Genomic DNA, 23,572 nt, shown 5'->3' with positions numbered 1-23,572 from the left:
TGAATGATACCCGGTCCCTAGTGAAATACAAATGTTAACTGGTACATTTATATGTTTAATCTATCAATAAATATGTCACAGTTTTACATATTGTATAAATGATTTAAGTAGAGCTTAAATAGAGTACAAATATGAGACACAATTAAACATTGAAATCAACTTCAAATTTTAAGCAGTGGACACATTACCCGAATCAATCGGCGCCAAATTTTATACGGCCGAATGGGTAAACACACTAGTCGAATGCTTCGCCCGATTCACCAGTCGATTGCATCACCTTTCACCTCACATGATTAAACATGGCGGCGTCTATGTCTTCAAACAATCACCTGACTTCTCGGTATGAGTGGATGATGAGTGGTGATTGGCTAATGAATTCTACATTCGGCCGAATGCTTCGGCTAAGCAGACACACCAGACGAATATAATTCAGTCGAATATATCAAACCTGTTTGATTCGGGTGAATCATTTGGCCGAATGACAGTGGACACACTAGGCGAATTTCGACGCCGATTGATTCGGACGAATCATTCAGGTGTGTGTCTACCGCTTTAGAAATTTAATTAATGCATAGACTATCATTACTATGCATAGATTAAAATTGAGAGAGAGAGAGAGAGAGAGATGTATAATGTAGGGCAGTTAGGAAACCACAATGGAAAATGACGACGTACATTCTCGACCAAAACCAGGATCGAACCCCTGACCTCCTGGTGACTTAGTGAGCCAACATGGCTTCCGAATGGTTATAACACCTAACCACTCAGAATCATTCCCATATATTAATAATAATTTCTGTCTCTTGAGAGCTAAATTCATCAATGAGCATGCTTAAACATGCATTATACAAGAGCTAAATCTGCCTACTGCAGGTCTTTCTTTAGACCTGAAATGTTATCTAAATTATTTATTAGACATTTATAAACATGACAAGACCATAATCAACTCTTGATGCCATCGGATGTCTCTGATTTTAAGTAGATTAGAACAGTTTGGCCGTTTTATGATTTAATTTATGGAGAGCGAAGCTAAGTCTTGAATGACCAGTACACATCTTGTTATAACTATAATTATTGATAACTATAGTAATAAAGTAATTTGAAGTAAATTTTCAATATATTCATTTTACATTATCTATTTTTGAAATATTATAGCCAGAACGGCCAGCTCTATATCTTACATAATTCCCCTTTTAAGAACAGACAGATTTACAGTCATGTAATTTGTTTTAATTCTACGATATGTACACAAAAATAAAAAAGTTTCCTTATTAAAAGGTTTTCCTTATTCAAAAGTTAATACATCGTCTTTTTATATACATACTTGGTTTTAGAAAAATATAATAACACATTTAATATCTACTTGATAGTGTGGCACATTTTATATACATACTTGGTTTTAGCAAAATATAATTACACATTAATACCTTCTTTACAGTGTGGCACATTGCTAGCTAGATACATTTGGAATATTTATTTAATACAATTCAAATAAAAAAGAGTATTAGAATAATCTTCCTTAAACATACATTATGAAAGAGCTAAATCTGTCTATTGCAGGTCTTTCTTTAGGACTTAAATGTTTTATAAATTATTAATTAGACATTAATTAACTTATCCAGACCATAATCAACTCTTGATGTCATCGTTAGCCTGCAATATTTACTGGATTATGATCTGATTTGCTGCTCAACTTTCATTCATGATTAAATCATGAAATGGATAATTGAGACTATGTTTTTTATCGTACAGACTTTAATAATGATGATCGAGGCTAAGCCGAAAATTCAATTGCTAAATTCTCAGTTTATAGTGGGTCAATTTGACTGGAATTTTCAGCAAATTCCTTTTACATTATCTAGTTTTTAACTATTATAGTGAGAACTGCTAGCTCTTTATCTAATCTCCCATAATGTATCTTTAAGATAAAACTAAAATATTAAATTTATAGATTATTTATTAGTGTCTTTTGGTGGACTAGCGGAGTATTCATCAGACCAGCGACTTCTTCCTTCTTCTGTCTTTCTCTACCTACAGAAAAACAGGGTAAAGTGTATATCAATATGAATTGACATATTATTCACATTTATGAAGGGAGAGAGAGAGAGAGAGAGAGAGAGAGAGAGAAAGAGAGAGAGAGAGAGAGAGGGTGTGTGTGCTAAAGTCCACTCAACACAAATTAGGTCATTTCGGGACTAACATATGGTTCAATTTTATTTCAATAATTGGCCTGAGCGTAGGGTTCTTTAGCAGTGGGAGGAAACCGGAGGACCCAGAGAAAACCCACGAGGTTGGACAAGCGACCCTACTCCTTGTCATGTACAACCAAGGAATCAAAACCACGCCAGTTGACTCAATGACAAATCTTGATCCAGCATGCACTTGCTAATCATTCGGCCATCCAACCCCCCGAATTCCTATAAACATTATACAAAATCTTATAAATTGTTAAAATAGTAGTCCTACTTACCAAACTATTCAAACTTTATTTACATTATCAAGTTAAATTGTCTGATAGCCACTTTTAACTGCCCATGAGTTCTGCCATTCTATGATATTGAAACATATACATCCAGCTGTTCCGGATATGACTAATATTAATAGTTGCCATTCTAGTAGTAAAACATTGCTGTAGGCAAAACCAATGGCAGCAGCAATTGACTAAAAATATAAAAAAAAAACCTAGGTCACATAAAAGAAATTTTCTGGTTCTCAGTTACCGCCACATCACTTGTGTTAATTTCAAATAATTAAAAATAAAAATGTCCTCGGTGATTTCCATTCATTCATTTTCCTGTCAGAAACAAGTAACTCCATTGAACATTTCCTGTTGAAACCAGATCAGGGCCTAAAATAACGTGTCTTGGAGCACGAACGTGCTTTGAAATTATGTTATGAAATTTTTTCTGGAATTTTGTGTGGCTCACAATTGGTTTTATTTTGTATAAGACTGAAAAAACTGCTATTGTTTTAGTAAAAGATTTTGTTAAATATATTCATTACCTGAACGAATTTAAATAAAGCAAATGCTGGTGAACTGTCTTCAGGAAACATATAACCCAACATTGAATACAGCTGAAAAATGATAATATAAGTTCTTTTTATATATATCAATCTATAAAACTATCTGCATGTCACTTAAAAAACTTAGTCTCAGTCAATCCCTTGCAAACTAATATTACAATAACCAGGGTATCATTTAATCTTGTGTATTTAGCACTAATTTCTTTCACATTCATTCAATATCAAACCGTTGTTTAAAAATTTGTAAAAATAATTTAAAAATTTAAAATCACCCCAAATTATCTAATTTGTACTTGAGTCCAGTTAAAATTTTGACTGATTAATTCTGAAAATGAGTAGCCTGCTCTTATATCGAATTCCGACTACCAGGGAATCTTTTACGAGCACGCCAATGTATACAGGGGACCTCAGTTTTTTTTTCGTCTCATGCGAAAGACTACATCTGTCCATGCACCAAGGACAAGGGGAAACCATGTTGGAAAATCCTGATGAATTTTCTTGGCCAATGCAGGAATCAGACACGTGACCTCCAGGCTAGCAAGCCAGCGTCTTACCTACTTAGCCACCATCGCTCCCCCTAAATATATAACACTGAATTCTTATCAAATAACATCGTTTTTGATTTTTTAGGGTCATTTTGAATAACAGCTATATTCCTTTGGCCGTTGGGGATCATGTGGCTAAGTGGGTAAGGCACTGGCTCACTAGCCTGGAGGTCGGGTGTTCGATCCCTGCATTGGCCGAGAAAGTTCATCCAGATTTCCGGTGTGGTTCTCCCTTGTTAGTGATGCAGGACGGAGGGGCTGACAAGGAAAGCTGTCTAGTCGTTCGTATGGGACGAAAAACCCGAGGTCCCGTGTACACATTAGCGTGCACGTTAAAGATCCCTTGGCAGTTGGAATTCGATATAAGAGTAGGCCCGTAGTGCCGCTGTCCGGGCAAAATTTCCCTCATAGCACACTGTATGGTGTATGCCCGTCTTCATTAGCCCAGTTCGGAACAAAACAGTAGGATGTTAAACCCCATTTCATTTCATTTCCTTTGGCCGTTTCATCTATATCCTTTTTAAACAAGCCATCGTCATTCTTAAGTTTCGCTGAACCTACTTGATTGGCTTCTTTTTAGCACGGGAATTATCTAGGCTGATATTTTGAATTTGTTTTCTTAATTAAATGTTAAATAATTAATTTGAATATATTTTAGCATGAATTAAGCTGTATAAAATTTGATATTTTCTGAAAAATGAATATGACAAATAAACATACCTGGGTATTGAAACAGCTATCACCAAATCCCAAGAAGAAACTACATAACAAGGCTACAACTTTACTATTAGAAAACAATAATCAAATAAATTAGTGTAGTATAGACAAGTAAAACAAAATTTTCAACTATAAAAATTTACTGAAATAGGATCTGTGTTTTAATCAGATTGAAACCCCTTGGGCACCATGTTAAATTAATAACGTTCAAAAACCTTACTACATTATGGAATCAATGACAAATGACAAATCAAAACTTGGGCGGCCTCAACCCTTTTTTTGCTTAGTAAAACAAAACATCAACAAAAACTTGGTCTTACTTGGACATTACATAAGTAAAATCGTTTGTTTCTACACTTGGTGCATTCTGTGGTATGTTGATGAATATCAAATAAAAGGCTGTCATGTGAACTAAATAACCCATTAATACAATAGGATCTCTTCCATGTTTATTGGTTCTTTTTCCAAACAGGCCAAACATGGCACCACCTGAAAATATAGAAATTATCACAAAGTTTTAAACTATTTTGCAATCTGATTATTCAGAACACGATAACGATAACAACTCTTCCAGATCCTAGTGTAGTAAAGACAACAAAATTTTGAACTATAAAAACGAAACAAAATAGGATCTGTGTTTTAATCACCTTGACCCTTTTGCTACTGAGTTAATTTCAAAGAGAGAGAGAGAGAGAGAGAGAAATAGGGTTTAACATCCATTCGACACAAACTAGGTCATTTTGGGACTAACATATGGTTCAATTTTATTTCGATAATTCACTTGCGCGTAGGGGTCATTAGCGGTGGGAGGAAAGCAGAGGACCCAGAGAAATCCCACGAGGTTGGATAGGTGCCCCTACTTCTTGTAATGTACAACCGGGGAATCGAAACCACGCCAGTTGACTCAATGACAGACCTTATGATACAGTGCACACACCAGTTGACTCAATGACAGACCTTATGATACAGTGCACACGCCAATTGACTCAATGACAGACCTTATGATACAGCACGCACAATCTAAACAACGAATAGACAGCTGTCCTTAACAGCACCTCCTTCCTGCCCCACTGACAAGGGGAAACCACGCGGGAAAATCCTGATGAACTTTCTCGGCTAGCACCAGGATCGAACCCGGACCTCCAGACTAGCGAGCCAGCAGCATACTCACTTAGCCATTGTGACTCCCCTGTTGAAGTAGAACATTAAACCCCATTTCATTTCATGAAATCAAATCTTACCTAGAATTTCTCCTACACCTATTAATATCCCAGACAGTCCTAGGAGACCATTTCTGTCTGCCCCAAAATGTTGATCATGTGAAATACTAGCTCCATATACACCACTAAAAAATGTTAACTCTAAACCTTTAAAAACAATAGGACAATATTAAATTTATGTAGACATATCTTGGCACATTTGAAACCTCACACATGTGAGAAAAAAACTTCTGTTGCTAGGGACGGGAGAGAGAGAAAGAGAGAGAGAGATATGGTTCAATTTTATTTCAATAATTCGCTTGTGCGTAGGGGTCTTTAGCAGTGGGAGGAAACCGGAGGACCCGGAGAAAACCCAAGACGTTGGACAGGCGACCCTACTCCCCATATTAATAAACCTACCTGTATAGGCAAATGCAGCACTAAGAAACAACATTTCTCTTGTTTTTAACAGTTGAAAGGAACGTTCTAAAAAAAAAAATCATAAATTTGAAAGCAATCTATAAAGAACACTAAACTGTAGAGTGTTCATAAAGAATTTTTTTTTAATGGAGAGACAAGTGATAACATAGCCCAGATGATCCAGTGTTTAATTTGGTCATTTGATTTTGTGACACCATTCAAAACCTAGACGGACAGCCTCGTTTTACTTTTGATACTGAACTGTTTGATTTCCACGTGTGTCAAGCTAAGTATTACAAATCAAAATTAATTCTTGGATGAATTCTCCATTTTCGTAGCGTTAAATGATTCGTAATTAAGTACTGACAGTGAGTTGGCATCCATACTGATAGATTATCTATACCATCTAAATGGAGAGAGAGAGAGAGAAATGGGGTTTAACGTTCACTCAACACAAACTAGGTCATTTCGGGACTAACATAAGGTTCCATTTTATTTCAATAATTCGCTTGCATGTAGGGATCTTTAGCAGTGGGACAGGCGACCCTATTCCTTGTCACAAACAACCGGGGAATTAAAACCATGCCAGTTGATTCAATGACAGACGTTATGATACAGCATGGACAGGCTAACCATTCGGCCATGTGTATTGTGTCTTGTCCATAAATTTGTTTTGTGTAATCGTATAATTGTTGTGTGTGGTGCAGTCACCCTGCACTTACTATTAGGTACATTATTGTAAAATCTTATCATCTTGCTCCATCACCTTAAACAGGTAACGTCATTTTGTCAAAGAAGTATATTGGGGCTTAGGTGGCAGATTTATACATCCGCTTAGGTATAGTTATATTACAACTTATTACTTTAGGAATAAAAAATATTATTGTAAAATCTTACTAAGAGCTTGAAGAGGTGAGTCGGATGGTTCTGTTGTACCGCTGTAAATGTACATTAATATAAAATTATTTTGTATTTTGTACACGGTGAACAGTCCATTTGCTGAATACACTATACAAATGTTGCAGTCTGGCTCCAGTGACATTTGTAGGCAATCTTGGTTCCCAGATATAAGTTTACCCCTCGTTTATCAGTTTTCTCCTCGTTAATCTCTGGGACAACTCACAGGCCATTAACCAGTCTTAAATCGGTTCCTAAGCTCCGCCTCCAGTGGCTCCTGACTGGCTGGATTTGTTTGAATGAAATGCTGCCGATTTCTCGACAATTAGGCATCGATTTGATGCATGCGTTACATATTAATGAACCTTGGAACGTTTTCCACATCTTAACATCACAAGTTCATTCGAAAACAGCCGATTTGATGATTTACTGCGAACTATTTTTAGTGCGCAAGTTTGAGCCACCATCTTGGATCATTGTGAAACATCCTACAGAAGGATATATCATGTGACATTCAAAATGGCTGACATATGGCTGGCGAGTTTTCCCAGAGATAAACAAAGGGTAAACTTATCTCTGGGAGCTGAGACTGAATTGGGGGCTGAACTTCACATTTAAATGGTATTCTGTTGATTATTTTTTAAATAAAAATAATTTGTTTCATTAGAAAATAAATCACAAAATATGGGCACCAACCTTGAATTAAGATTAACCAGATTTTCACTGTCAGTGTTCCTTTTTTTTCTAAGTAGAAGTAATGATAAAATTCCTGCCAGAGCAGCAGAACTCAGACCAATAAATAAATCAGTTCTATCTGTAGATGAAATGTGGGATTTTCCCTTAAATACAAAATAACTGTACATATTTCCAAACAGTAAACTGAAAATATAAAGAAATATGGCAATATTATATCAAATAAAATGAAAATATTAGGAATGATATAAGATAAGAAAAGATAAGATATTTATTGCATTTACGACAGCATGCATACAAGTAAATGTGCATTTAAACAGAGAGAGAGAGAGAGAGAGAGAGAGAGAGAGAGAGAGAGAGAGAGAGGTTTAAGTCCACTGATACAAACTAGGTCATTTCGGGACTAACATAATTTTTATTTCAATAATTCGCTTGCATGTAGGGGTCTTTAACAGTGGGAGGAAACCAGAAGACTTGGAGAAAACCCACGAGGTTGATGTTTTCACAAAGACCAAATCCTGTTTAAGTCACCAGTTCATCAAATATCCTCCACACCACAACTTGAGTCCTCAGCTCTTGCATGACGAGAGTTGTCATAATTCGCAAGTCGCATGTCGATAAATATTTCAAGTTGTGTCGGATTTTGGTATATTTAATACAAATGTATACCATCAAGAATAGCATCTTCATTATATTTTCACCTGCATTGAAGAAGTGCCCAAAAAATTCCACTATTTCTTGAAACTGTTTCTGAATCTGAGTTGATTGTTAAAAAGTTTCCCTGTCCCGTCCACAGAACTGTAAAATAAAATTACATATCGTAGTTATCTATGTGAAGCAATCATAAATTTGCACCAGCAACAAAGTAAAAAAAGAGACTTATTTCTTTTCGCCATTTATTCCATTTTTTAAATTTTTTTTTGCCTAATTAATCTCATACTGAACAAAGTATAAACTGAGTCAACAATAATTAAAATACAGATGTGACGTTATCCTTTGATGTTGGCATACCATTATTTCAAATAATGGTATAGGCAATGTGCCAAGCCTATATTATTTATACTAGTTGAAATTTTGAAGTGAAGTCATCCTTTGATGTTGGCGTACCATTATTTTAAATAATGGTATGAGCAAAGTGTACATTATTTATACTAGTTGAAATTTTGGAACCGTGTGACCTATTTCATTGTAAAGCACGAGCGAGTGTTGTATGTGTTGTTTCAATATATTACTTAATGTCTCGCTATCGATCATTAAACCACACTTAAAATACAAATGCGACGTCATCCTTTGATGTTGGCGTACCATTATTTCAAATAATGGCAAGGGCAATGCGCCTAGTGTACATTATTTAGTTGAAATATTGGACTCTCGTGACGTATTTCATTGAAATGCACGAGCTGGATAGTGTCTGTATTCAAGAGCGGACAATTTTGATTTGGAGGTTATGAAAGGGGTCAAATTTTGGATAATTTAATTGCTTTACAATACACATAAGATCACAAATTATTAGGTATATTTTAACGGTTGAAGGTTACTGCATTATGGCACTGCAAATTTGTGGCACTGCAATTTTGGCAGAAAGGGATCAGTGTGGCAGATCTCATGGGCAGCAGGAGGGAAAATAATATTCTACCACGAATGTAAAGAAAGTATTATATATAACATAATTACTTACTAGCAGCTCCGAAACCCACTAAAACTGATCCTAAATATAACGACCATTCCATCGGTTTTAAAAATGATAAAATAAATAAACTGAAACGAAGTAATAAAAACAATTATTAGACTATTAATGGATGTAATTTGATAGATAGATCAATCTGATTAAAATACAGATCAATACGTGATCAATACTGGTCAATACGTGATGTCAAAATATGTGTCAAAGTACCGAAATGAAATGAAATGGGGTTTAACGTCTTACTGTTCTGCTCCTAACCTGAGCTAATGAAGACGAGCATACGCCATACAGTGTGCTATGAGGGAAATTTTGCCCGGGCAGCGGCACTATGGGCTACTCTTAGATCGAATTCCAACTGCCAAGAGATCTTTTACGTGCACGCCAATGTCTACACGGGACCTCGGTTTTTCGTACCATCCGAACGACTAGACAGCTGTCCTTGTCAGGCCCTCCGTCCTGCATCACTGACAAGGGGAAACCACGCCGGAAAATCTGGATGAACTTTCTCGGCCAATGCAGGGATCGAACAATCGACCTCCAGGCTAGTGAGCCAGCGTCTTACCCACTTAGCCACGTGTCAAAGTACCAGTAAGATGGAGAAATGAAATGCCAAGAATGAATGATTGGAGTTTGTGCTATAATACAAATAATTTAGACCTGTGTCACAAAGTCATGCTGTATAAAAATTGATCAAATGTGAATAAATGTTAATGAAATTTGTTAACGTAACCGATATTTCAATTTGCGTAACCAGGAAATCGGTCACGTGTTTTTGAGCTGTCGCGACTGCATGTAACCGATTTGTATCATTCGCGTGAAATTTCGTGGCCTGGATCTATATTTCGTTTTATTTTTTTATACTTTCGATGGCCTACACTACATGAAAATCTGACCGGTTGTAGTGGAAGGTCGTGTCTGGTCATACGAGTGACATTTGACCCTATGACGTTGGATATTTGATTAACAAATCAGCGTTGATGTTTCTAGTAGGGTACCCACAGTTCCGTGCATCGCACACCAAGAACTCGCTGCAGCAGACCGTTTCATTGGCTAATCCCTCACATCATCCAGAATGCGGGTTATATAACAATCTTCTAGATCCTAGTGTTGTGAAGACAGACAAGTAAAACAAAATTCTGAACTATAAAAAAACAAAACAAAATTGGATCTGTGTTTTAATCAGATTGAAACACTTCGGGCGCCGTGTTGAATTACACAGTATTACCATATTTTTCGGTGTATTAGGCGCATGCGTAGATAAGGCGCAGGCGAGTTTGGCAGAGGTGGTTCAGGAAAATAATAAAAGTGCATGGTATAGGCACACCCTTCTCCAGCACCTTGTGAAACATGTGCCATATACCATACGTGACTCAAATACATCTGCGATCTCCAGTAACTGGGCCAAACTCTACTGTTTACAGTTATAATAATTACCGATATTTAGCCGTATCAAGCTTTATGTATATTTCTTTATGAAATAAAAAACTCCATATACATTTGTCTTCAATTGCATAAGACTTTATATTAATTATAACTTTTAACTGCATTATTGCATAACGTTAAACTGTATTTTCTTCAGGTTGGATATACCATACCATGTCTATGTATCTATACTGATTGGTTCTCACTTTAATTATAATTTAATAGAAGGAAAATATTTTTAAACTTACAAGTACATAATACCACCAATTATCATAGATATCTTTGGTCCAGCAAAATTGACAACAGATGGTGCTGCCCAATTAGATGCTGAGAACACAGCATAGATAATACACAGACTGTAATAAAAGAAGATTTTTGTTAAAAGAGACATTTTCAACTCATTTAAAAAGTTATCAATCTACTAATTTCTTTGGTGGTGTAGATAAAATATTCTTTGGCAGTTGGAATTCAGAAAAGAGTTCATGGAAACGGTGCTATCTGGGCAAACTTTCCCCCCGACATTGCACACGTAAACTATATAAATAACAAATTAGCATATGTTACTTTCAAAATGACCTAAGTAAAGTTTGGACTAAATGTTAAGCATCATTTCTTTCTAGAACCACTTGTCATTTAGATGAGAATAGCAAAAATACAGCATACATGGGGTCAAAATTTTGATAACATAAAACTCTACTAAACTTTCAATTAAAATGGACTTCTGTGATTCACTTGAGGGTACAAAAATGGAGATTGAGATGGAGTTTAGCATCCACTCAACACAAACTAGGTCATTTCGGGACTAACATATGCTTCAATTTTATTTCAATAATTCGCTTGCGCGTAGGGGTCTTTAGCAGTGGGAGGGAACCGGAGGACCAGGAGAAAACCCACGAGGTTGGACATGCGACCCTACTCCTTGTCACATACAACTGGGGAATCAACACCACACCAGTTGACTCAATGACAGACCTTATGATACAACGTGCACATGCTAATCATTCGGCCATCCAACCCTGAGGGTACAAAAAGAATAGCAACATCTTTTCATTAATAAAATAAAACTGCCTGATTTGTTAAATGTGTTCTTCTTTCTATGAACTAGTGTACTGTAACTTTGTAAAATTTATACCTGGATAATGTTGCCTTCGCTTAGTTACGCTAGGTTTCCATTATCATGATTCGCACTACGAGTGAAATTGTGGTTTTAATTGTGGGGTTATCGTGGTGATCCTATCGGGTCATATCATATAAGTGTTGATTGTATCGAAACGTATCTGAACATATCTGCACGTACAAGATTTTGGACTCATTATGAACAATAATATCGTAACACATCGCATAGCAGTGGGAACCTAGTATTATTAAAACACTGTTTATGAAAATCATAAAATCATTCTAAAATCAAGAAAAAGAGAGAGAGAAATGGGGTTTAATGTCCACTTGACACATACTAGGTCATTTCGAGACTAACACATGGTTCAATTTTATTTCAATAATTCACTTGCACGTAGGGGTCTTTAGCAGTGGGAGGCAACCGGAGGACACAGAGAAAAGCCATGAAGGTGGACAGCCGATCCTACTCCTTGTCACGTACAACTGGGGAATCGAAACCACGCCAGTTAATTCAATGACAGATCTTATGATACAGCTCGCACGTGCTAACCCCACGTTGGCACAGTGAGTAATACATTGCCTTGCTAACTTGGGGTCATGTGTTCGATCTTGCTGTTGGTCGAAAAAGTTCATCAGGATTTTTCGGCGTGGTTCCCCCTGATGCAGGATGGAGGACCTTTCCAGGGACAACATATAAATAATCATTCAGATGAAATAGAAAAATACAAAGTCATGTGTATACATTGGCGTGCACGTAAATGAACCATTGACAGTTGGAATTCAAACTAAGAGCTGGCCGTAGTGCCGCTGTCATAACACACTGTATGGCGTATGACTGTCTTCATTAGCCAAGTTGGTACAGAACAGTAGGATGTTAAACCCTATTTCATTTTGTATTTACATATTATTGATGAAGACAAGCATATAAAGATTGAATATTTCAAGTCTAATTCTGGTGATCAATATAAAAACATACCTAGTGTAGCCATCTCCAGGATTAGTGCCATTACCATCTGCTTTAACACTGTCCAGTACCGTTTTCTATTTAAAACAAACAAGCCAACAGTGAGGCTGATGTCCCCCGCCGAAATAGGAAAATAATTAGAGAGTTATTGTGTTCCAAAGTCTCAGCAAATCAAATTGCTTATCGCTCTGCTTAATCTGAGCAGAAAATGCTCATTATCGATCTTAGTCAAGGTATTACTGTAATGAAACTATACACCAAGTTTCATCACTCTCACTTAATTAGAACTAAAGTTATAGTGTCCCAAAGCATCAACCAATCAAATTGTTTATCTCTGCTTACCCTAAGCGGAACGGACAGACAAACAGACAGACGGACGAACCCATTTTAATAGTTCCCTGCTTTCTTCGAAAGGCGGGGGACAATAAGCATGAACATTTACTCAATTCGAAGATCAACCAATCAAATTGTTTATCTCTGCTTACCATAAGCGGAACGGACAGACAGACAAACAGACAGACGGACGAACACATTTTAATAGTTCCCTGCTTTCTTCGAAAGGCGGGGGACAATCAAAGTAGGAGAGTTATTGTTTTCCAAAGTCTCGACCAATCAAATTGCGTATCGCTCTGCTTACCCTGAGCAGAAAATGCTCATTATCAAACTTAGTCAAGGTATTACTGTAATGAAACTATACACCAAGTTTCATCAATCTCACTTAATTAGAACTAAAGTTATCGTGTCCCAAAGCATCAACCAATCAAATTGCTTATCTCTGCTTACCCTAAGCTGAAAATGCTCATCTTCGAACTCCATCAAGGCATTGACCTAATCAACACATACACCAAGTTTGAACATTCTAGCTCAATTAGGAAGAGAGTTATCGTGCCCCAAAGTATCAACCAATCAAATTGCTTATCTCTGCTTACCCTAAGCGGAAAATGCTCATCTTCGAACTCCATCAAGGCATTGACCTAATAAACACATACACCAAGTTTGAACATTCTAGCTCAATTAAAAGTTATCGTGTCCCAAAGCATCAACCAATCAAATTGCTTATCTCTGCTTACCCTAAGCGGAAAATGCTCATCTTCGAACTCCATCAAAGCATTGACCTAATCAACACATACACCAAGTTTGAACATTCTAGCCCAATTAGGAAGAGAGTTATCGTGTCCCAAAGCATCAACCAATCAAATTGCTTATCTCTGCTTACCCTAAGCGGAAAATGCTCATCTTCGAACTCCATCAAGGCATTGACCTAATAAACACATACACCAAGTTTGAACATTCTAGCTCAATTAGGAAGAGAGTTATTGTGTCCCAAAAAGTGTGACGGACAGACAGACGGACAGACAGAAGGACAGACAGACGGACAGACAGACAGACAGACAGACGGACGAACCCATTTTAATAGTCCCCTGCTTTCTTCGAAAGGCGGGGGACAAAAAAAGAAAGACAATTGAATTTACTGGTTTAGTGAATAGAATGTACATACAGAAGGGTTTACAAAATAGGTATGAATTTCATACACCGTTGACAAGACTTGTGCCTTGAATTATAATGATGTTTTCATATCAACTAAATAAACTATGGCATAAACATCAAATATATGGTATAATAATAAACTATAACATATACTTACAGATAACAATTATTAAAAATGTTCAGAAAAAACTCTTTGAAAGTTTGCATAAATAAATTAAGTACTGTAATTGTTCTTCCATAAGCATATGTTATATGTTATTGCTCTATCCAGTTACTAAATGTCTCTAACCGATTAATATGGTTAAATGCCTATGTTTATATTATATACTTGTAGAATTTTTAACTAAAAATTTTCAACTGAGGGTATATATATATATTAGAGAGAGAGAGAGAGAGAGAGAGAGTGGGGTTTAACGTCCACTCCACACAAACTATGATATGATTTAATTCTATTTCAATAATTCACTTGCAAGTAGGGGTCTTTAGCATTGAGGGAGAAAGGGAGAAATGGAGTTTAACATCCACTCGACACAAACTAGGTCATTTCGGGACTAACATATGGTTTAATTTTATTTCAATAATTCGCTTGCGCGTAGGGGTCCCTACTCCTTGTCACGTACAACCGGGGATTCTAAACCACGCCAGTTGACTCAATGACAGGCTTTATGATACAGCGTGCACGTGCTAACCATTCGGCCATCCAATTTATGAAATAAATTGTGTTTAAATCAATCTCAACATTGCAAATTAAATAATTAATACAGTTAATGACATGTTAGTTCATTTCATTGTAATATGTCAGACAGTTTGGAATTACACCGACCACTAAAATGTAATTAGTAACAAACTTAGTTCATTTCATTGTAATCTTTTCTAATTACTAATCCTTCATTGTAAATGTTGTCAAAATTGGCTTCATTGACAGATTAATCCTCTAATTCAATTTTATCTTGGGTGTTTGGATTAACTATTAAGCCCTTGTTGGAACAACAGACTTCTATCTATCATGACATTAACTAATCTATGTTACATAACACAACAAAGGATTCCTTTAGGATGATATGGGTGGCCAATGTTACTCAGTGGACAACTCATTCTGTAATGTGCGACATTTTCCCATATCAAATGAAATGGGGTTTAACGTCCTACTGTTCTGCTCTGACTATGGGCTAATGAATTGTCAACAAGCGAATTTAAAATTAAGCTTTTTTTGCATTTGCAAATGCTTAAAAGCTTCAATATACAATATAATCATTTCTAATATCTACTTTTGATTTATTATAGCAAGGAATAGCCAGCTCTTTATCTAAAGTGTGTCCTTTGGAAAATATTCTTGTACTGAAATATAGTAGGTACCCCCACCCCCTCACATTGGACTTGTTACACACATTCCAAATATTACTTTAACATGGAGATCTTTGCTACAGTTGATCCATAAAGAAGATTTAAAGAATCAGGAAATGTCGAAAATAAAAGAAAAAGTTAATGTCCCTGATTGACAATATTCCTGTGTAGACATACAGTTATATATGAGACTGTGAGAAGATATCAGATCGAAACTATTCATAAAAAGTTACCACTGTCTCCACAACATGGATTATAAATATTGCAATTCAGATTGTGCTCTAAATCTAAAGCCATAATTGGCCGATCTTTATTCATCAAATATGAATTCATATTCATTTCTTATCTCTAAACATACGCTATTTCATACATAACTTGACAATGATCAAAACTTGGTTTTCAGATACTTCTCATCTCTAAGACTAAGCATATGATATTTCATACATAACAATGATCAAAACTTGGATTTCAGAAGCTTGAATTACTACTCATTCAGTGTACTGTACTTATTTAAAGTGTAATCCTTATAAGACATATAGAGGTAGATTTCACAAATTAAAAACACTTATATGGATATACTACTTCTGAATTTATTAACATGCTACGTTTCGATACACATGCAGATATCGTTATCAAGCAAATAATGATTTATAACAAAAATGTGGTGCAATATATAGTTAACAATTGGAAACCATGTAACAGATAAATCTTTAATTAAGAAATAACAAGATGAGAGAAGTCATAATATGGATAAACAATTACAAAGGATTAACAAATTGAAAGATTGTAATGTATTGATAACGATTAGAAATTATTATTTGAATTTAGCAGATCAAACTAATAATCGATAAGAGATTAACGATTATATATTGCACCACATTTTTGTTATAAATCATTATTTGCTTGATAATGATATCTGCATGTGTATCGAAATGTAGCATGTTAATAAATTCAGAAGTAGTATATCCATATAAGTGTTTTTAATTTATTTAAAGTGTGTCTAAAATATCATACCCACTTAAAAGAAATTACATCTTTGATTTAGCTTAAAAATGTACAACAAGGCTGAAATACACTCTGGAGCCTACACAATTTGCAATTACTTTTTTGTAAAGGAATAAAGATTGCATTCATTTGGCTTTATAGTTGAAGCAGAATTAATATTAGCTACAATATTGTCGCACTAAACTCTGTTATGTGGAAATTAAGGAAGCTATAGGTCAGTAACATTATTTTAGTCATTTGATTAAAAAGAACTTGCTCATTTGAACTGCTTAAAACGATCCACTACTGTGGCTGGAGTAAGACAGAAGAGATCAGTAGTGGAACCATTTCTATATTACTATATGTAATCTATGCAAGGACTATTTCTCTTTTTCTCTGTTTTTCTGATCACATGACAGTAAATTAATTTTAGGGATAGTTTCGAACTGATATCTCGCATCCTATACACAACTCTTTAACTTCACAAGAATTATCAGTGATTTTAAAATTATCTGTTTACAGCTCTCTACTTCAGTCAGTATAAAAAATAGCTGGTTGACTTTATTTGTGTCACTTCCCGATTCTTTCAATTAATCCAATGTAAAAATAATATTTGGTATTGTCTTTACGTATCACATTCACAAGTAAAATTGGTGGATACCAACATTGTCTTTGGCTTTAACAAGTTTTTTGGGGTGACTGAAATATCTTTAAAATTATATTTTTGGAGCTTTTATATACCTCTATCATTGAGCATGTTTGGAATGCTGTAAATATAAGCATAAAAGAGACACCAAGCACGATAATATTGTACAATCTGATATCACACGTCGCCATCTTGAACAACAATATTATCACATGACATTATTGTCATTTTTATGGTCACGAGATTTTGTAAAGTTTTCTAGGCAGTGTTTGGTTTGATGGTTTCGTAGCTGGTGCGCTGTGCGCTAAGGAATTTGGAATACCCGTAATTAAATCTTCTATATCATGTTCTAATTTTTCTAAGTTAATTAGGCCTAACAGATTTTTGTGTTTTTTAAAAGTAGCTTAGATATTATAACACAATTTAGAATAATCAATAATTGTGTTCGCAGTTTGAGCTTTGACAGTTTGATTTCTAGTGTTGGCATAATTAATATGTGCTCCACTATCATCTGTTTTATAATTTATTGTCTGGGTTTTGGACATTAGCTATTATTGTGTTGGCCGTTAAACAAACATAACACGGCCTTGATCATACGCCGAGTACTTCCGGAAATAATCCGAGATATTCATTGTAATTTCATTGGTCAGATAATTATTAATGCGAAGAGGCAAATGATTCTAGCCAATCAACGACAGATAAGACTTACGGAATACACCGAGTTAAAACCTTTCGCGACACTTTGCCGCTCCAAATGGTAAGCGTGTATCTGCGGTTTCAAGATTGACATAGATGTTTGAAGAAAAAACGTTTTTGATTTGCTCAAATTGTAAAGAATTGACTTTCTTATGAGTTACGGAAGAGGACCTCCTAAGACAGAAGGGATGACATCCCTAAAAGTGGATAATTTAACCTACAGAACCAGACCAGAAGATCTAAGAAGATCATTTGACAAATATGGCGACGTTGGAGATGTTTATATCCCACGCGATCGCTTCACTAAAGAAAGTAGAGGATTCGCCTTTGTCAGATTTTATGACAAAAGAGACGCCGAAGATGCAATGGATGCTATGGATGGTGCTATGATGGATGGAAGAGAGCTCCGGGTTCAGATGGCTAGATATGGAAGACCATCAAATTCACGAGGTTACAACGATCGCCGAAGAAATAACTACGGCGGGCATGGTGGTGGTGGTGGAGGCGGGCGTTCAAGGAATAGATCTAGGTCAGTACGTCATAGAGCAGCCTATTCCAGTCCGTTGTTCATGATTTTGTTCCGTTCCAGTGTAATTGTTGCAAGTCTGCTAGCCTAGTCCAAGATAATGTTGACCTTGAATTAATATAATCAATCTATTAGTATTAGCCTAGTTTAAAAATAAAAACTAAATTCTTAACTAATAATATTATAAACTAGATCAAAACAGATACTGACAAGTGTGAAGTGACAGATCTAGGAATGATTCCCAAACTAAATTAACCCCCATAATTGTTTTTATCCAGATAATTTGCATCGGGACTGAAATTAAATTTTCTGTGAAGAGTTACACATTTGGCACAGTTCCGAGACCGGTTATTTTAGAGTATTGTAAACGGGTCAATTTCTTGAAAATTATTGCAGCCCGGTACCATGTCGAGAACGACACGCTTATTGCGGCTAAGTGTAACCAGGGCTTAAGTGTAATAAATAACTTGTTGAATAGTTGAAAAATGGCTCAAAATTGTGATCCAGTAGAATGTTTTTTCTGTAAAGCTATTAATAATTATTTTTTTAATTTTAAGATCTAGGTCAAGATCCAGAGACAGATATTCAAGGAGACGAAGGTCTCATAGCAGATCAAAATCACGAAGCCGATCACGGAGCAAGTCAAGATCAAGAAGTGTCAGTCGTTCTAAGAGTCGAACACCAAAGAGTGAACCAAGGCAGTCGAGAAGTCGGTCACCATCAAAATCCCCAGATAGATCTCCAAAGGATAATGCCGAATTTGATTAAAGTGTTCTGTTAGTGCTTCCTGTGTAAACCACTGGTATGAAAATGTGGACAAGAATAACGCTCTCTATTATAGAGATAAAAACAGTTGAAACAGGTTACTATTGCTTTGTGATCTAGACATTCACTAGTAATACTTGTATATATTTATAGGCATCATGAGCACATTTTATTTACCTTTGACTTGGGAATAGATTTTAGCATTGAATGCTACATGTATATAATACTGAAAGTATTGCAAAATTTTAAAGTTTTATGTTCTATTATCTTTAATGATAAAACAATCATCAGTATTTTGAGTAATATTCATGATGGCTACATAAACTGCCATAAACATCGTACATCATAAAGAAATGACAATTTTAACATTGAATAAATAAAAAATCTTTTATTAACCTATATATTTTCTTGTCTCCCCAGTCAGGAGCTGAGTAACGGGTAATTGTGCTGTTTGCTGTATAGTAAGCGGAGGTGACCACTGCTTGCAGTTTATTCCCTGTTGTGGCCTGTTTGTTGGCAGTTGCTGAACAGAAGCAGTTTTCCTGTTAGCAGTGTCTTTCCTGATTTTGCTGAATTCCTGTAAATTTTCATTTGGGAATCTATTTCATTTGAGATCAACTTTTCCCATAAAGCGGTCAAGATGGTTTTACATGAATTTCAATTTTTTATAAAATCATAAAAAGATACGCTTTGTCAGCAGATCTATCGCCTGTTAAGTCGAGTTTAGTTGAGTTTAGTTTGTGTCATGCTTGCCTTGATTTGGGTGCTGTCAGTAAAAAATATAAAGAGTACCCTGCAACATTCGACATGTTGTTCAGTAATCAAATTTTAAAATTTAATTAGGTGTGACAAGAGACTAATTAATTGGGTGTCAAAGAGAATCAAAAGAACGTAGTAGCACAATCAACTAAAAAAAATTTCATTGAAATTTGATCATATATATTGTCATCCCACTTTGATTTCGAATAGAATGTGATTCATGAGCTCTAGTGACTAAAGTTAGCACCTGATTGATCCACAGTAGGGGCCTACGATGGCTCAGTGACCAAGACGTTGGCTCACTAACCTGGAGGTCTTGTGTTTGATCCCTGTGTCGGCCTAGAATGTTCATCAGGATTTCGATCCTAGTTCTCTCTTATTAGTTCAGGGGGATGGTTAGCGCAAGAGCGTTGTAACTTAAAGTCTGTCATTGAGTCAGCTGGCGTGGTTTCGATTCTCAGGTTGTATATGACAAGGAGTAGGGTCGAATGTCCAACCTCGTGGGTTTTCTCCTGGTCCTCCTGTTCCTTCCACTGCTAAAGACCCCTTTGCACAAGTGAATTATTGAAATAAAATTGATCCATGTTTTTGTCCTGAAATGACCTAGTTTGTGTTGAGTGGACCTTAAACACCATTTCTCTCTGCTCTGGCTGGATTAATGAAAACGGGCATACACCATACATTGTGCTATGAGGGAAATATTGCTTGGACAGTGGCGCTATGACCTACTCTTAAATCGAAATGATCTAGTTTGTCCAGATTTCTCGCACAATCCGATTGACATTAAATTTATACACAGTGTTTAAGATCATGAGACGAAGAAGCCTATAGATTTTCACTGATTTCCAATAACTACTGCCAGAGTTATGGCCCTTGATCACTTTGAAAAATCTTGTGGACGCTCTATAGGCTAAAGTTAATATCGGATTGACTTTATATTTATACACAGTGTTTAAGGTCATGAGACAGAGAATCCTATTGATTTTCACCGATTTCCGATAATTACTGGCAGAGTTATGGTCCTTGATCACTTTAAAAAATCTTGTGGCTAAATTTATACAGTGTTTAAGGTCATGAGATGCAGATCCTATTGACTTTCAGCGATTTTCCTCTAATTGCTGCCAGAGTTATGGCCCTTGATCACTTTGACAAATCTTATGGACACTCTAGAGGCTAAAGTTAATATCCGATTTACTTTAAATTCATACACAGTGTTTAAGGTCATCAGACAAAGAAGTGTATTTATTTTCAACGATTTCTGATAATTACTGCCAGAGTTATGGCCCTTGATCACTTGTGGATGCCCTAGAGGCTTAAGTTAATATCCGATTGAAATGTGGTCGTATATTGTTGTTGCCCCCGTCCGTCCTTAATTGCTTGTGGACACTCTAGAGGCTAAAGTTAATATCCTATTGACTTTATAAATTTATACAGTGTTTGAGGTCATCAGATGAAGAAACCGATTGATTTTCAACAATTTCTGATAATTACTGTCAACAGTTATGGCCCTTGATTACTTTGAAAAATCTTGTGGATGCTTTGGAGACAATAGTTATCATCTGATTGATTTTATATTTATACACCGTGTTTACGCCTATATATAATCATTTCGATTGTCTTTAGATTGATACGGGGGGTCACAGTGGGTAAGACGCTGGCTTGCTAGCCTGGAGGTCTGGTGTTCGATCCCTGCATTGGCCGAGAAAGTTCACCCAGATTTTCCGGCGTGGTTCCCCCTTATCAGTGATGCAGGATTGAGGGCCTGACAAGGACAGCTGTCTAGTCATTCGGATGAGACAAAAAAACGTGTACACATTGGCGTGCGCGTAAAAGATCCCTTGACAGTTGGAATTCGATATAAGAGTAGGCTGTAGTGCTGCTGTTCGGGCAAAATTTCCCTCATAGCACACTGTATGGCGTATACCCGTCTTCATTAGCCCAGTTCGGAGCAAAACAGTAGGACATTAAACCCCATTTCATTTCATCGTTCCACAATGACGTTGAGCAGGAGTGATTGAATAATTTGGCATTAAATGTGACTTTAGGAAGTGGACATTTTTGGTTATTACTTGATTCTTTTATTGCAGCACTGAGTGGTTTTAAATTATACTGTTCTATTTAAGTAATCTTCATTGTGTATTAAAGATACACTATGGGAGATTAGATAAAGAGCTTGCAGTTCTCACTATGATAGTTAAAAACTAGATAATATAAAGGGCATATGCTTCGGTCAAATTGCTTCATTCTGAATCGAGATAGCGATTCAATTTTAAAATCACTATGGTTAGCACATGCGCGCTGTATCATAAGGTCTGTCGTTGAGTCAACTGGCGAGGTCTTGATTCCCCAGTTGTACGTGACGAGGAGTAGGGTTTTCTGCAAGTCGTCCGGTTGCCTTCCACTGCTAAAGACCTACGCGCAAGCGAATTATAGAAATAAAATTGAACCATATGTTAGTCCCGAAATGACCTAGTTTGTGTTGAATGGACGTTAAACCCCATCTCTCTCTCTCCTCCAGTGCTTCACACTAAATTGAAATAAATCGGTTAAAACTTGTCTAGGGTGTTCAGGTTTCTATTAAATGGGCCATTAGGTAAGATTAGATATAGCTGACAGTTCTCACTATTATTATGGTTAAATAATGGAAACAGAATATGCTGAAAATTTCAAATTGCTTCACTCTGAACCAAGATAGTGATTCAATTTTAGGATAGTGTTGATCGTCGTTACTAACGTTGGTAGGACAATAAACAAAGTCACGATTATCCATTTTTATAGCCCACACTGAAATGTGGTGAATATCCAATAGACTTTTAATTTATAGACAGTGTTTATGGTCATCAGACAAAGAATCCTATTAATTTTCAGCAATATTGGATAATTACTCCCAGAGTTATGTCCCTTGATCACTTTGATTAAGTTAAATTATCCATCACAAAATGTATTCAAATCCAGTAAATATCACAGGCTAACGATAGTATCGATGGTTGATTATGGTCTGGATAAGTTAATTAATATCTAATTAATAATTTAGATAACATCCAGGCCTAAAGAAAGACCTGCAATAGGCAGATTTAGCTCTTGCATAATGCTTGTTTAATCTACATCGTGTTTTCAAATCAAAATACATGTACTGTATACCGGCCAGAGGCGGAGTCGTAAAATATATATTTGGGGGGGGGGGGGGGTCCGCAAATGAAATTATATAAAATGTTAATCTGTGACACCGGAGGCACGAGGCTGCTGCACGATGTAGCGCGATAGGGAGAGTGTGGGACGCCACCCCTATAAAGAAAATTTAAAGTTTTAGTCTTCTGTAGACACTGTTGTGGCATATTTTACGGGGTTAAACTAAAACATCACACTAATACAATTATGGAACACAGTTACTTTTCACTTCACACGTTTCCAGGATGATTCTCTTTGTGTTTTATTTTAGCAATGTAAACCATATTGGGATATGTACAGGTTTTATACAGATAAGATCTTAACTAATCCTAATATTTGATGTAAATAAATATGAGTTAGGGCCCACTATGTAAATTTGGGGGGGGGGGGGTCAAAGTATATTCAGCCCCCTCCCCCCCCCCCCCCCCCATGTGTGACGCCCATGATACCGGTACTAAATAATATAACATATCATTTTGTTTAATATGAACTTAACCTATTGACTTTCTATCCAA

General features: G+C 36.1%; 2 protein-coding genes across 3 annotated transcripts; one reads left to right on the top strand and one right to left on the bottom strand.

Moving 5' to 3' along the window:
- Positions 1-130: 130 nt before the first annotated feature.
- Positions 131-17,383, bottom strand: LOC126812237 (UNC93-like protein MFSD11). Its single transcript, XM_050538522.2, has 14 exons — positions 17,239-17,383; positions 12,694-12,758; positions 10,850-10,957; positions 9,174-9,253; positions 8,197-8,293; positions 7,499-7,681; positions 6,803-6,843; positions 5,906-5,971; positions 5,528-5,653; positions 4,607-4,775; positions 4,290-4,353; positions 3,004-3,075; positions 2,471-2,661; positions 131-2,031 (listed from the first exon to the last, which is right to left on the bottom strand). Exons 1-13 carry the CDS (start codon positions 17,332-17,334, stop codon positions 2,503-2,505), a joined length of 1,326 nt encoding a protein of 441 aa, XP_050394479.1. The 5' UTR covers positions 17,335-17,383; the 3' UTR covers positions 131-2,031; positions 2,471-2,502.
- A 480-nt stretch (positions 17,384-17,863) lies between these two features.
- On the top strand, positions 17,864-22,445 carry LOC126812250 (serine/arginine-rich splicing factor 2). Of its 2 annotated transcripts, XR_007675868.2 has the most exons (3): positions 17,864-18,368; positions 18,923-19,227; positions 19,551-22,445. XR_007675868.2 is itself a non-coding variant. In XM_050538542.2 (2 exons), exons 1-2 carry the CDS (start codon positions 17,992-17,994, stop codon positions 19,131-19,133), a joined length of 588 nt encoding a protein of 195 aa, XP_050394499.1. In that variant the 5' UTR covers positions 17,864-17,991; the 3' UTR covers positions 19,134-19,529. The 2 variants fall into 2 exon arrangements, 1 of the variants encoding a protein (XP_050394499.1); XM_050538542.2 differs by lacking the exon at positions 19,551-22,445 and having other exon boundaries at positions 18,923-19,529.
- Positions 22,446-23,572: the final 1,127 nt, after the last annotated feature.

Source organism: Patella vulgata, chromosome 2 (assembly GCF_932274485.2).
Source record: "Patella vulgata chromosome 2, xgPatVulg1.2, whole genome shotgun sequence".
NCBI classification, from domain to species: Eukaryota; Metazoa; Mollusca; class Gastropoda; family Patellidae; genus Patella; species Patella vulgata.
Note: the sequence above shows the minus strand (reverse complement) of the source record. Positions and strands in the feature narration are given on the sequence as shown.